The sequence below is a fragment of the Gossypium raimondii genome, chromosome 13 (genome assembly GCF_025698545.1).
Source record: "Gossypium raimondii isolate GPD5lz chromosome 13, ASM2569854v1, whole genome shotgun sequence".
Lineage (NCBI taxonomy): Eukaryota > Viridiplantae > Streptophyta > Magnoliopsida > Malvales > Malvaceae > Gossypium > Gossypium raimondii.
In genome coordinates, this window is record NC_068577.1 from 49,763,572 (window position 1) to 49,775,580 (window position 12,009).

General features: G+C 33.6%; 1 protein-coding gene and 2 long non-coding RNA genes across 3 annotated transcripts; 2 read left to right on the top strand and 1 right to left on the bottom strand.

Moving 5' to 3' along the window:
* The first annotated feature begins 1,389 nt into the window (after positions 1 to 1,389).
* LOC105786766 (protein MAINTENANCE OF MERISTEMS-like) lies at positions 1,390 to 3,486 on the top strand. Its single transcript, XM_052626110.1, has 5 exons — positions 1,390 to 1,499; positions 1,610 to 1,876; positions 1,992 to 2,296; positions 2,406 to 2,487; positions 2,572 to 3,486. Exons 1-3 carry the CDS (start codon positions 1,446 to 1,448, stop codon positions 2,244 to 2,246), a joined length of 576 nt encoding a protein of 191 aa, XP_052482070.1. The 5' UTR covers positions 1,390 to 1,445; the 3' UTR covers positions 2,247 to 2,296; positions 2,406 to 2,487; positions 2,572 to 3,486.
* A 7,045-nt stretch (positions 3,487 to 10,531) lies between these two features.
* LOC105782067 (uncharacterized) lies at positions 10,532 to 11,415 on the bottom strand. The gene is made up of 2 exons (XR_001129712.2): positions 11,274 to 11,415; positions 10,532 to 11,100 (listed from the first exon to the last, which is right to left on the bottom strand). It is a non-coding gene; the product is annotated as an uncharacterized LOC105782067 (long non-coding RNA).
* LOC128035974 (uncharacterized) lies at positions 10,916 to 11,620 on the top strand. The gene is made up of 2 exons (XR_008192671.1): positions 10,916 to 11,079; positions 11,309 to 11,620. It is a non-coding gene; the product is annotated as an uncharacterized LOC128035974 (long non-coding RNA).
* Positions 11,621 to 12,009: the final 389 nt, after the last annotated feature.

Below are 12,009 nucleotides of genomic sequence, written 5' to 3' on the forward strand. Positions count from 1 at the left end.
AAATTAAATACGAGAAGCCCTAAACTTTTTATATATTAGGTATTTTACTAAAATATTACAAAATAAAAAATAAAAAAAATACCAAAATAATATTAATTTTTTATTTATCAAAATAATACAAAAATAAAAATAAAAAAGTCAAAAAAAAGGCTGCATGGATGTGACAGCACCCTGGTGGAGGGGCTGCCATAGGCGGCACCAGTGGTGCCACTGCCACAGGCGGCACCACTCCCCTTATAATGGGGGGACCATTTGGCTGGTGGGTGGAGAAGAAAAGGAGAGGGAAAGGAGAAGAAAGAAAAAAAAAAGAGAAGAAGAATAGGGAAGGAAGGAAAAAGAAAGGAAAAAAAGAAGTAAAGGTAATTTTTTTTGTATTAATTTAATTTTTTGTAATATTTGTGTAAAAATCTATGCTATGTACATTGTATGTGTTTTATTATTTTATTTAGCATATATATTTTATGAAATTTATTTAGCATGAAAAAATCCATGTTACGTACATTCTATGTTGATTAGAATTTTTTATGAAATTTATTTAGGATGTTGTAATTAGTTTTTTAGGAAAATAAAATTAAAAATAAAATTATCAAAAAAATATGTTTAAGAAAATATAAAATACGAAAAGAAAAAACGAAATTGTATATTCACCAAAGTAATAAAATCCAAAAAATTGTATATTTAAAAACACACTAAATTAATAAATTTCAAACATAATGTACTAAAATAATGTAAAATAATAAAATTAGAAAATCTAATATTTTTAAAGTAATAAAATGCGGAGAAAAAATACGAACAAAGGGTCAAGTAAGGGTTTTTACTAAATTTAAAAAAAAATAGAAATAATTAATACATTTCAAATATAATGTACTAAGATAAAGTAAAATTATAAAATATGAAAATAATATATTTTTATTGAAAGTAATAAAATCGGAAAAATACGAGTAAAGGGTCGAAATAAGGGTTTTTAAATTTATTTAAAAACACACTAAATTTATTTAAATTTCAAACATAATGTACTAAAATAATGTAAAATAATAAAATTAGAAAATAGTATATTTTTAAAGTAATAAAATTCGGAAAAAATACGAACAAAGGGCGAAATAAGTGTTTTTACTAAATTAAAAAAACAATTAATTAAAACATTTTAAACATAATGTACTAAGATAAAGTAAAATAATAAAATACAAAAATAATATATTTTTATTGAAACTAATAAAATTCGGAAAAAAATACGAGCAAAGGATCAAATAAGGTTTTTTTATAAATTTATTTAAAAATACACTAAATTTATTTAAATTTCAAACATAATGTACTAAAATAATGTAAAATAATAAAATTAAAAAATATGATATTTTTTAAAGTAATAAAATTCGGGAAAAAAATACGAACAAATGGCCGAAATAAAGGATTTTTACTAATTTTTTTTTGAAGTTGCAGGCATCGCAATGACTTCATTGATTAGCAGGGATACACACATATCTGATGCGGCTAATGAGATGGTAACATATTATTATTTGTTAATCACGGGTTCTATTAAAAAAAGATATACGTAATATATAGAAATAAATCATGTTATCCTAATTTTTTTTCTGTAATTTAACACTATCAGGACTGGTACCAAGTAATAAGGGGCTGGGTGAATGGTGTAAAGCATCCCTCGGATTCACGATTAATGCCGTACTTGGAGCAAGCCGGATTTGGGTCAGCAGCATTGATTCGGACGTTCAACTTGCGATATGATTTATTTTCTGCGCTAGTGGAGCGGTGGCGCCCGAAGACCCACACTTTTTATTTTCCGTGTGGGGAGTGCACGGTGACCTTAGAGGATGTTGCGCTGCAGCTTGGGCTTACAATCGACGGGAGTCCCGTAACAAGAGTAAGTTCATTTACTGATCCGACTGCATTATGTAATTAGCTACTAGGAGACTCGCGACGATGAGGAAAATTTTACGAGCTTGAAATTTACATGGTTGAAAGCCAAATTTGGACAGTTATCAACGAATGCCACAGAAGATGAGTTGATGTGCGCTGCTCGAGCGTATATCATGCATATCCTAGAGGGAGTACTGATGCCCGATGCAAACAACAATAATGTGCATATGATGTACTTGCCCTTATTAGCTGATTTGTCCAATGTTCGCTCGTATAGCTGGGGATCCGCCGTTCTAGCAGTGTTATATCGGGAGCTTTGTCGGACGACAAACCCTTCTGTTGTAGACATGGGAGGATGCCTTACATTGCTGTAGTCTTGGGCGCTCTATCGGATGCCATTTTTGGCATCGGTTACTCACCAACCGTATGTTTATCCACTAGTGAACAAGTGATAAAATATAACTTGTCATTATTTGTAGTCATAGTATATTGACTGATATTACCAACCCTAAACCCTATATTTCTTTTTGTAGGTAAAGTATTTATCCGGGTATCGGGAGGTCGCACACTGTCCCGATATACCGACTCATGATTAAACAGCATGCCGGGGAAGGGGTAAGCTATTCTAATATTAGTTTATTTACTTTCTATATCTTACTCACACTGTGTTAAATTATAACCATGTTATTAATCATGCAGTTTATATGGATGCCATATCGTCGCCAGAAAATTACAGCTGTGACACCTTCGTCTGCATACGTTCATTCTAAAATGTGGTGCACTAATGCACCAATTATAAATTTCAATATAGTCGAGTGGTATCACGGGGATCGGGTGCTACGACAGTTTGGTTGCATCCAATATATCCCGGATCTGTCATGTGAGGTGGGGGCGGTTCACAGCATCAATAAGAGAGGAAAATCGCAGTTGGATTGGGAGGTTAAGCACCAAAATTTGTTGCGCTGTGGCACGATCGGATGGGTCGAAGACCTCAGATGGTTATGGCATATTCATTGCAACAATCATTAGAGTACATACAATAGTACTATTGTTGCGGAAAGCCATATATACTTGGAGGCTAGTCGACTGTAGTCCCTCTGCACATATAGTGACCTGGGGGATCGTACCCAGTAACCCCGATAGAGGCAGAGCCTGCGGCAGATCATGATCCCGAACCAGAGCCCGAGTCGGAACCCGAGCTAGAGCCCGAGCCAGATTCTGAGCAGTCACATTCACATGGGGATTCACAATCCTATCATTCGGATTTGGCGGGCGATGACAATATTCCGAGCTTCTCAGAGGGCGAATATGCATACGAGTTTGATCTCTTTGGATCCTACCCGCCGCATCATGGGACTCCTTCCAGTTTAAGTTCGTTGATGCCGATTGAGCCACATGATTTTTCCTCTATGTTTACCACACCCCACCTGGGCCAAATAAGGACGTTGGTCGTTGCCAACACCCAGAACATGACTGTCGACCTCCGCATAGGTATACTCCCTAGGACCACACCATCGAACCATCAGTTTTAAGGGTTTATTGCACTTTTTTGTACATTACAAAGTTTGTACTTATTGTATAAATTTAATTACTTAATTTATTGCACTTTTAATACCTTGATTTGGATACAATTTAAGCATAAGCATAAGCTGAATAATTTTAATTATTCCAAATGAATTATATTTTTTATAACTTAATTTGGATACAATTTAAGCATAAGCATAAGCATAAGCTGAATAATTTTAATTATTCCAAATGAATTATACTTTTTACAACATTACACATAACAATTTGACAGCATTAGGTCAATTCCGACCAATCCTGACGACTGTCCGACATGATAGTTTCGCTGAGGGCATTTATTCCGACTATAACCACTTAACTTGCATAATCCACAACGCTTACTATCAGATTTCTCCCTAATGTCCATTTCATTACGGATTCTAGTTGATTGCGGACGACCTCTTGGATTCCTACGTAGCCCTCTGTCTAGGAGAAGCTTGAAAGTCTTCGGAGCCACCTCCCACGTAGACAGGTCAGGCAGGACGGGGAACTCATTTTCCCAGACACGCAATGTGTGCTCGAGCATGTACACATCATCTACATATTGTTCAACCTTAAGGTTCACTTTAGCACACGCTGCCACAACATGCACACATGGATAATGAAGTTTTTCGAACCTCTTGCACTCGCACCGTCTGTTTCGGATATCAACTCCATAAGACCTAGGTGGTATACCAAGTCGACGATTGATGGTCTTAGTAACTCGAAGCATTTCCAGACGTCGTGAATATATTTCTACATTCATGGACCTCGCCATCCGACAGTTTGTAACCATTGCATCCCTGACATCTTCAACAAACACGTGTCCCGCCTCCATCTGGTCGACTTGTTGCTGACCCATTCTTAGCATAAAGGTAGCCAACCTGTAGAATGTAGCAGAGAAGACAAATGCAATCGGAAGATGACGTGTTTTCAACAATACAGCCTTAACCCCCTCTACTAAGTTTGTGGTCATTTGTCCATAACGAAAACCCTCGTCAAAACCCTGAGCCCATTGCCACGGCTCCATTGTACCCAACCATTGTCGAAAAGATATGTTTGTTTGCCCCTCCATGTCACTCTCAAGTCGAATCATTCTTTGGAGGAAAATATGTGGCTCTAACTCGTACTCTGTATACGTATTAAGAAAAAATAAGTTCCAGTAACTCGATAACATAAAACATTACAACTTATATTGAAAAGATAAGATTATCATTTACCCATTGCCACGACTTGTCTCTTCCAGTCTGTATTCTTATAATCTTTATGGAAGTTAGACGCAATGTGACGGATGCAATAAACGGATCTCCATGGCACACCGGAATGCCTAATTGCTACAATTAAACGTTTTGCTCTATCGGAGATGATGCAAATGTTATCATTGCTAATAACATACCTCCGCAGGTTAGTGAGGAAGAATTCCCAAGATTTCAAGTTCTCCTTATCTACGATGACAAATGCTATCGGGAGCACGTTTCTATTGCCGTTTTGAGCAACCGTAAGAATTAGGATCTGTCTATATTTTCCATATAGCTAGGTCTCATCTACCTGCACAAATGGCTTGCAATAGGGAAATGCCCGCACACATGGATCAAATGTCCAGAACATCAGATGGAAAATTCTTTTTCCCCGGCTGTAACTGGTCATTCGGGCCGTAATAAGGCTTTGTCTGTAACTCAATCACAGTCCCCGGTACGTACTCCCGCATAGCAGCTATCCATCCTTGTAGCTCGTTATACAATGAATCATAATCCCCATACAATTGCTCCAATGCCATCTGTTTAGCTATCCACACATTTCGATATGATACTCGATACTGGAATCGTGCTTGCATTTCGGCAATCAGTACCGAAACTTTAATGGTCGGCATGTCCTTCACCATCGGCATGATACACGTACAGATAGTTTTCGAATCAAGTTTTCCATGATCTTCTGTCATACGTGTTGATGTGTATGTATGAGGACCAACAAATTTTCGTATCTCCCACATCTGCGAACTTTTAATGAATGCAGCTCGTACCCACCAATTGTAGCCTTTTGCTGCCTTCCAAAACTCCCTAATATATATTTTCGGAGTAGACACTGTGACTTTATAATCCACTGATATGTTCATGCTATACCGTTTTATAGCTAGTACGCACTCATCTTTATTTTCCAATCTCTGGCCTATGAATAACTCCTCATGATCGAATTCTACCGGTAGGTGAGGATAAACTATTTCGTGGTACTCAGGAACTCATTACATCTGTTGCATTTGGGTCTATGAGCGACATGTGTGGCCCAGGATTATTGTGTAAAAAAATACGTCGCATCTGATTCCCGACTGAAAAAGCGTTAATGTTTCCATCGTTAGTCACATCTTTATTGTCAATATCATTAGGTACATCGTCCACATCGGGATCACTATCACTATCGACCTCTTCATCACAATAATCGCTACCACCTTCTTCTTCACCACCAACCACATCAATATCGGGTGTAATATTCAGATCGATACCGATCCCACCTATAGTCGATTCACTATCAACGTACGATATTGGAGCCACCATCCACGGTTCTTGAGCTCCGTGTTCTTCACCATATGCATTGACATCTTCATTTTCCTCCATACCGGTTAACTCAGCAAATAAGTGAATCGGTGCATTCTTGTCACTCCCATTCCCACAGTAAAGAGCGACCATTGTCTCCACGTCTTCGTCGTCTGCAAGTTCCATTTCGGTGAATTTGGTCGGATTTGTCGAAACTGGAAACTTGTAGAAAATTTTTGATATCTTTCTCCCACAACGTCTAAGAATTTTTGCATTAATCATTCCCTTCATATCATCCAACGAGACATTTCTATTAAATCTCATTGCTATTTGTTGCCGACATTCAAATATACATCCAACACTTGTTGTCAAGATGACTCCATCGAAATAAACGCATACAAAAAACTTATCATCCATCTTCAATATTTAATCTGTCAATAAATAAACAAAATCTCAAAAAACAATCTCGAACGGTAAATAAATTACTTAAATAAAAAAAATTAATGTTTCAATATGCAATTTTTTCATCCTTAAGCTCATACTTTTAGGTTATCATTTTGTACATGAACAACGTTTAATCACTAATCCTAATAACTAACACAATAACAATAATAATAGTTTTATACTCAAAATAATACTAACTAACAATAATAATTAGGGTTTTACTAAAAATAATAACTAACAATAATATAGTGTAAAAACTAGCAATCATACTAACTAAAATAATAATTAGGGTTTTACTAATCCTAATAACTAACCATAATAATAATATTTGTTTTTACTAACAATAATACTAAGTAACAATAATTATTAATAACTAAACCCTAAAACTAACAATAATAATACTAACTAAAACCATCAATTTGAGTTTTATTAATCTTAATAACTAACAATAATAACAAAACTAACAAAAAAAAAATAAAAAATTATACAAAAACATAATAACAAGGTAATCCATTATTTTTTTAAAAATACCTTATTTTTTCTCTTCTCTTTCTCTCTTTTTCCGGCAGCACCTCCTCCTCCTCCTTCTTCTTCTCCTTCAGCTGGACGGATGCTGGGTATATAATACAAGTGGTGTCGCTTGTGGCATCCCATTTTCCACTGTTTTATTTTTTTTGTATTATTTTAGTAAATAAAAAAAGTTAATATTATTTTAGTATTTTTTTATTTTTTTGTAATATTTTAGTAAAACACCCTTATATATTACTTCCACTGATTAGTCATGTCATTTCGTCTCCTGGCTACTTTTTTAGATAAATGGTATTGTATTAGAAGGTCTGTACAAAAGGTTAAAATATACAATTCCATTTTTTAATGATCAGGTTTGAAGAGATACCCACTTAATATCTTCTTTTCCCTTGTGTTTAGATATTGAGGAATATTATTTTGGTGTTGGATAATTGTCCTTTTTAAATGTTATGATGGATGAAGGGACAAAGAATTTTAGATGTCAACTTGGCCAAGTTGACGGTACTATTTTCATTTGATTGGTTTTTCCTTTTTGGTCCATTAAGATGGAGCTTGATATTGACAATATATGTTGTGTCAGTTATCGTTCAATATTATTATAATAAATTGGGACCACATTGCAACTCATTTAATTATTGAAACAAAACATTTTATGTTCTCTATTGCAACAAAACCAACATGCCCTCATATAATGTTGTGAATAATGAATTTCTTTTTAACCTAAACCTACATCTTATTAATATAATGTCACTACTAAGACAATGTGAAAATGCGAAAGCAAACTATAGGTCTCACCAAGAGTATGGTCTAATCAAGATAAATCTCACATCACACTTAATAATAATATTATCATACCTTGAGGCGGGTGAAGTGACTCGTTAAAAAAATAGAAGGATTTGGGTAAAAATTATAAGTTCAATAAATGGACTTAAGGAAAAAAAAATATTGCCCATTTAAAAAATGTGCCGGGCCTTGGATGAATTTTTTTGGCCTAGTCCAACCCGAATTTGCAAAAAAAAATGCTATTTTTTTTGTTGTTTTCTTGCATTCTATTTTTCCTATTTTCCTATTATTTTCTTGTTGTTTTCTTACTATTTTGCTACAATTTCACTATTATGTTGCTACTATTTTGTTGATATTGTATAACTCTTGTTTTATGGTTAAATTGCACCTATCTTAATGTTATTTAAGTACATTTTTTAATTTATTTTAAATTTTTGAGAAACATTTATTTTAATGTTTTTATGTATTATATACATTTTATGTGTTATTTAAGTATACATGAACTTTGATTTTTATAATTTTATACATGAAATTTTGGTTTAATCCAATTCTTGTAAATTATTAACACAATTATTGATATAACATCATTTTATGTTTATATATTGCTAGAATAAATAATTATATTTATTCAATATAAAAATAAAGCGATGTATTTATTTCTTTAAATATGCATGATTAAATCAAAATTAAAGTTTCAAGTATATATTTGAACCACATTAGAGTTTCACGTGTATAATTGCACCAAATTAAAGTTTATATATACAATTGCACATTAAATTAAAGTTCATGTATAATTTTGAGATTTATTCCCGAATATTATGATTTAAAAATTAAATTTATTGAACATTAGGTCACGTTTGGTAATTTTTTTATGTCAAGATTTAAATATGATTATTGAGAATGTAATTATTAAGAATCATTGTAACACCCCAATACCTGGCCTAGGAGTTTAGACCGAATTTCGGAGGTCACATTGATCACCGAAGTGATCGTGCAAAATTTTAGTTTAACAAACCGAAAAACATTACAGTTGTCGAAACTTTTTTTTGAAATCGACTTTTATTTTAACAAAACAAAAATGGAGTCGCCACCAATCCTTTTCATTAAGCGTAATCAGGTCACCTCAAAATTTAATCATCTTAATAAATATTAGATTCTACTAAAACGATAATTTTTAGCCTACGAAATCCAAGAATATGGGTTCGGGAGTCGGTTACATATGAGGAAGGATTAGCACCCTCATAACCCCTAAAATTGGTACCTCGTTGGTTACTTGATGTTTTGATGTCAAAAATTGAAAATTTGAAGAAAATTTAAAATACGATCCCTCTTTGCATGATGCTTTTTATTAAAATATCGCTTAACTAAATTAATTTTCACGAAAATGTCTTATTTCAAGCTAATCGAGAAGAAAAGATCCTATCCCGTAAGTTAGGACACGATGTTTTAAATCCTCGAAAATAAGAATAATCATTGTCGAAACCACATTTTGAAAACAAAAATAGTGTCAACTTATTAAAAATAAAAATTGGAGTCGTCACCGATCCCTTTGTTATTGAGGTGTGATCGGATCACCTTGAAAGCGATTTTAGGTCTACGAATTTTGAGAAAATAGGTTCGAGAGTCGGTTAGCACGACGAAGGGTTAGCACCCTCGTAACGCCCAAAATTGGTACCAAATCGATTGTTTAATGTCTTAGTGTCGAAAATTTGAAAAGATGTTAAAATACGATCCTTTTAACTTGAATAAATTGAATTGAATAATAGGACACTCTTATTTCAAAGAAATAAAATGTCATACCCAGTGAGTTAGGGCGCAACATTTTTAATCTTCAAAATTAAGTTTGTCTTTTGATTTTTAAAACTCATGCATTTAAGTTTGAAAAGGGTATTGAGTTATTTGGGTCAAATGAAAAATCAAACCCAGTAAGTTAGGGTTCAATTTCCCAAAATTCCTAAATACCGAATATTGCCTTTATTATTTATTATTATTATTTTTTAGAAAAAAATCCTCATCTCGAGAAAACAACATGTCATATCCAATGCATTAGGACACAACGTATCGAATTCTCGAGAATGAGCTTTTTATTTATGTTTTATTAAAGCATATCCTCGATTATTTAGATTCAACGAGAAAAATTGTAACCCAATACGTTAGCGCTCAATCTTTTCCAAGATCCCAAATGCCGAGTAGCGTTATTTTTGAAAACTTTTTGAATAAAAATGCTCTTGATACTTGAATGATATTAAACGTAACTTTTTAAGTGAATAAAGCGCGATGAAATAATAATGTACAATGCGAAGTGATAATTCATAAGCCAAAGTGTACACTAATAAACACAAATAACCCTTAAATATAAATGAGCAACACAATACATACATACACAAGCAATAGTCCCATATAATATATCTATACCAATATTAACAATTAAAAGCTAAATGAATTGAAAATTAATCTCGAATGAAACATCACGTAAACTAATACAAAAACATAACAGAGAAAGGAATTGAAAATTGTATGAATAAAAGAATTTAGATAAAATACACAAAGGTTTGAAATGTAAAAATATCAATAAAAGTAAGTAATATGTAAATGAATCTTAAAGTGCGTGTGGTATAAAATGAAAATCAAATAAATGGTATATACAAATGATATATATATATATATATATATATATATATATATATATTGAATGAATAGATCAATTTGCAATAAATATACACGATTGATTTGTTTTAAAAACTGAAAATAAATAAATAAAAGTATATATGATAATTTCGGAAGTGATAATATAAATAAATGAAGTTAAAAAAATATTAATTTGCAAGGTAATGTAAAATTTTAAGCATAAATTAAAAATGAAAGATTAATAAAATTCAAATAAAATGACTAAAACAGATGCGCAAAAAATGTTGAGGGACCAATAAAGAAATTAATCCAGGCTTCCGAAACGTTGCGTTTAACACGGGACCAAAATGAAACGAAAATAAAATTACGCGGCTAATTTAAAAGAAAAAGAAAAGAAAGAAAAAAGGACCAAATTGGAAACCATCGCAAACGCGGAGGGACCGCGCGCGTAGATAGCCCGTCGAATCAAAACACGCGGATCCTCCCCCTGGGTCGGGTCGACGCGCGGGTCGCAAGCCTCTAAACAGCGTCGTTTTAAGGCCACTTAAGCAGGCCCAAAACGGCGCCGTTTTTTTTGTTATGTAAAAACTAACTAAACCCTAAATCAGCAGCAATTTTAATTTAAAAAGAAACAAACCCTACAAAAAACTAAAGACTCCCTCTGCGCGCCGCTCAACTAACAGGCCGTTCGAAAGCCCCCTTCGCCTTTTCGTGCCTCCGATTGCGACGGAGGGAACTGAGGTTCGACCACCAGGTTCGTCCTTTAACTGTTTCCCTTTTTTTATGCCCGATTAATAAAAAAACAGAAAGGAAAAAAAAAGAAACGAAAACAGAGAAAGAATTAAAAAAGAACACCTTATTTCAGAAATTTTTTTAATTTCTTTCTATTGATTCTGCTTCAGTGTTTTTACATTTGTTTCTCTGTATTTCTTTTCGTAAAAAACTTACAATGGTCTGTTGCGCTTGTTTGTTTTTGTTGGCAGGTACGGTGTACAGAGGTGCGTGGCGTGGAGGCGCACGCGCGGGGAAGAGGCGCGCCTGGGCTACTGCTATGGCGGCTGAAATAGAAAGCTGCTGAGGAAGGCTAGGGTTTCCTGTTATTTTTGGTATTGGGTTTTTGAGTTTGGGTTAATGGTTTGGGGCAAATTAATGGGCTGTTTGTATTGGGCCTAGTGGGTTAGCATTTAAGCATTTGGGCCACTGTATTGGGTTGATTTTGGACTGTATTAATTATTATTATTTTTGTTTTTTTGTGTTATTTATACGGGCCCAGGTAAATTGGGCTATTACAATCACCATTTGATCATTACTTAAATCTCGTTTTTTATTTTTAAAATGGATATTCAATTACTTCGGTTTTAGAAAGAGATCATACTCTGTAAGTTAGGAGCACGACTCCTCTAATTCCAAAAAAATAATATGTATTGCTTTGGTTTTCAAATATTTCCTATTCATTAGGTAAAACGAATGCAACCTTTTAAAGTGATCTGCTTTTTAATTTGTCTAGGCCTAATAATAAAATGGATGAATATGTTTTAACACGTACACAACATGGATATGAGCAAAATAAAGTAACATGGTAGCGGGTAAAAAAAATGAAATGATGATTGTACAAGCCCAAATATGCCCGGGCCCAAATAAATATACAACCCGTATGGCCCAATAAAAATTAACCCTAGCCCAA

What these genes read in the sequence shown, in the direction of transcription:
- LOC105786766 (XM_052626110.1), top strand. Translation starts at nt 1,446, where the DNA reads ATGACTTCATTGATTAGCAGGGATACACACATATCTGATGCGGCTAAT. An exon ending in CTGATGCGGCTAATGAGATG is followed by an intron (nt 1,500 to 1,609) that starts GTAACATATTAT and finishes TAACACTATCAG; the next exon opens with GACTGGTACCAAGTAATAAG. An exon ending in ACGGGAGTCCCGTAACAAGA is followed by an intron (nt 1,877 to 1,991) that starts GTAAGTTCATTT and finishes AAATTTGGACAG; the next exon opens with TTATCAACGAATGCCACAGA.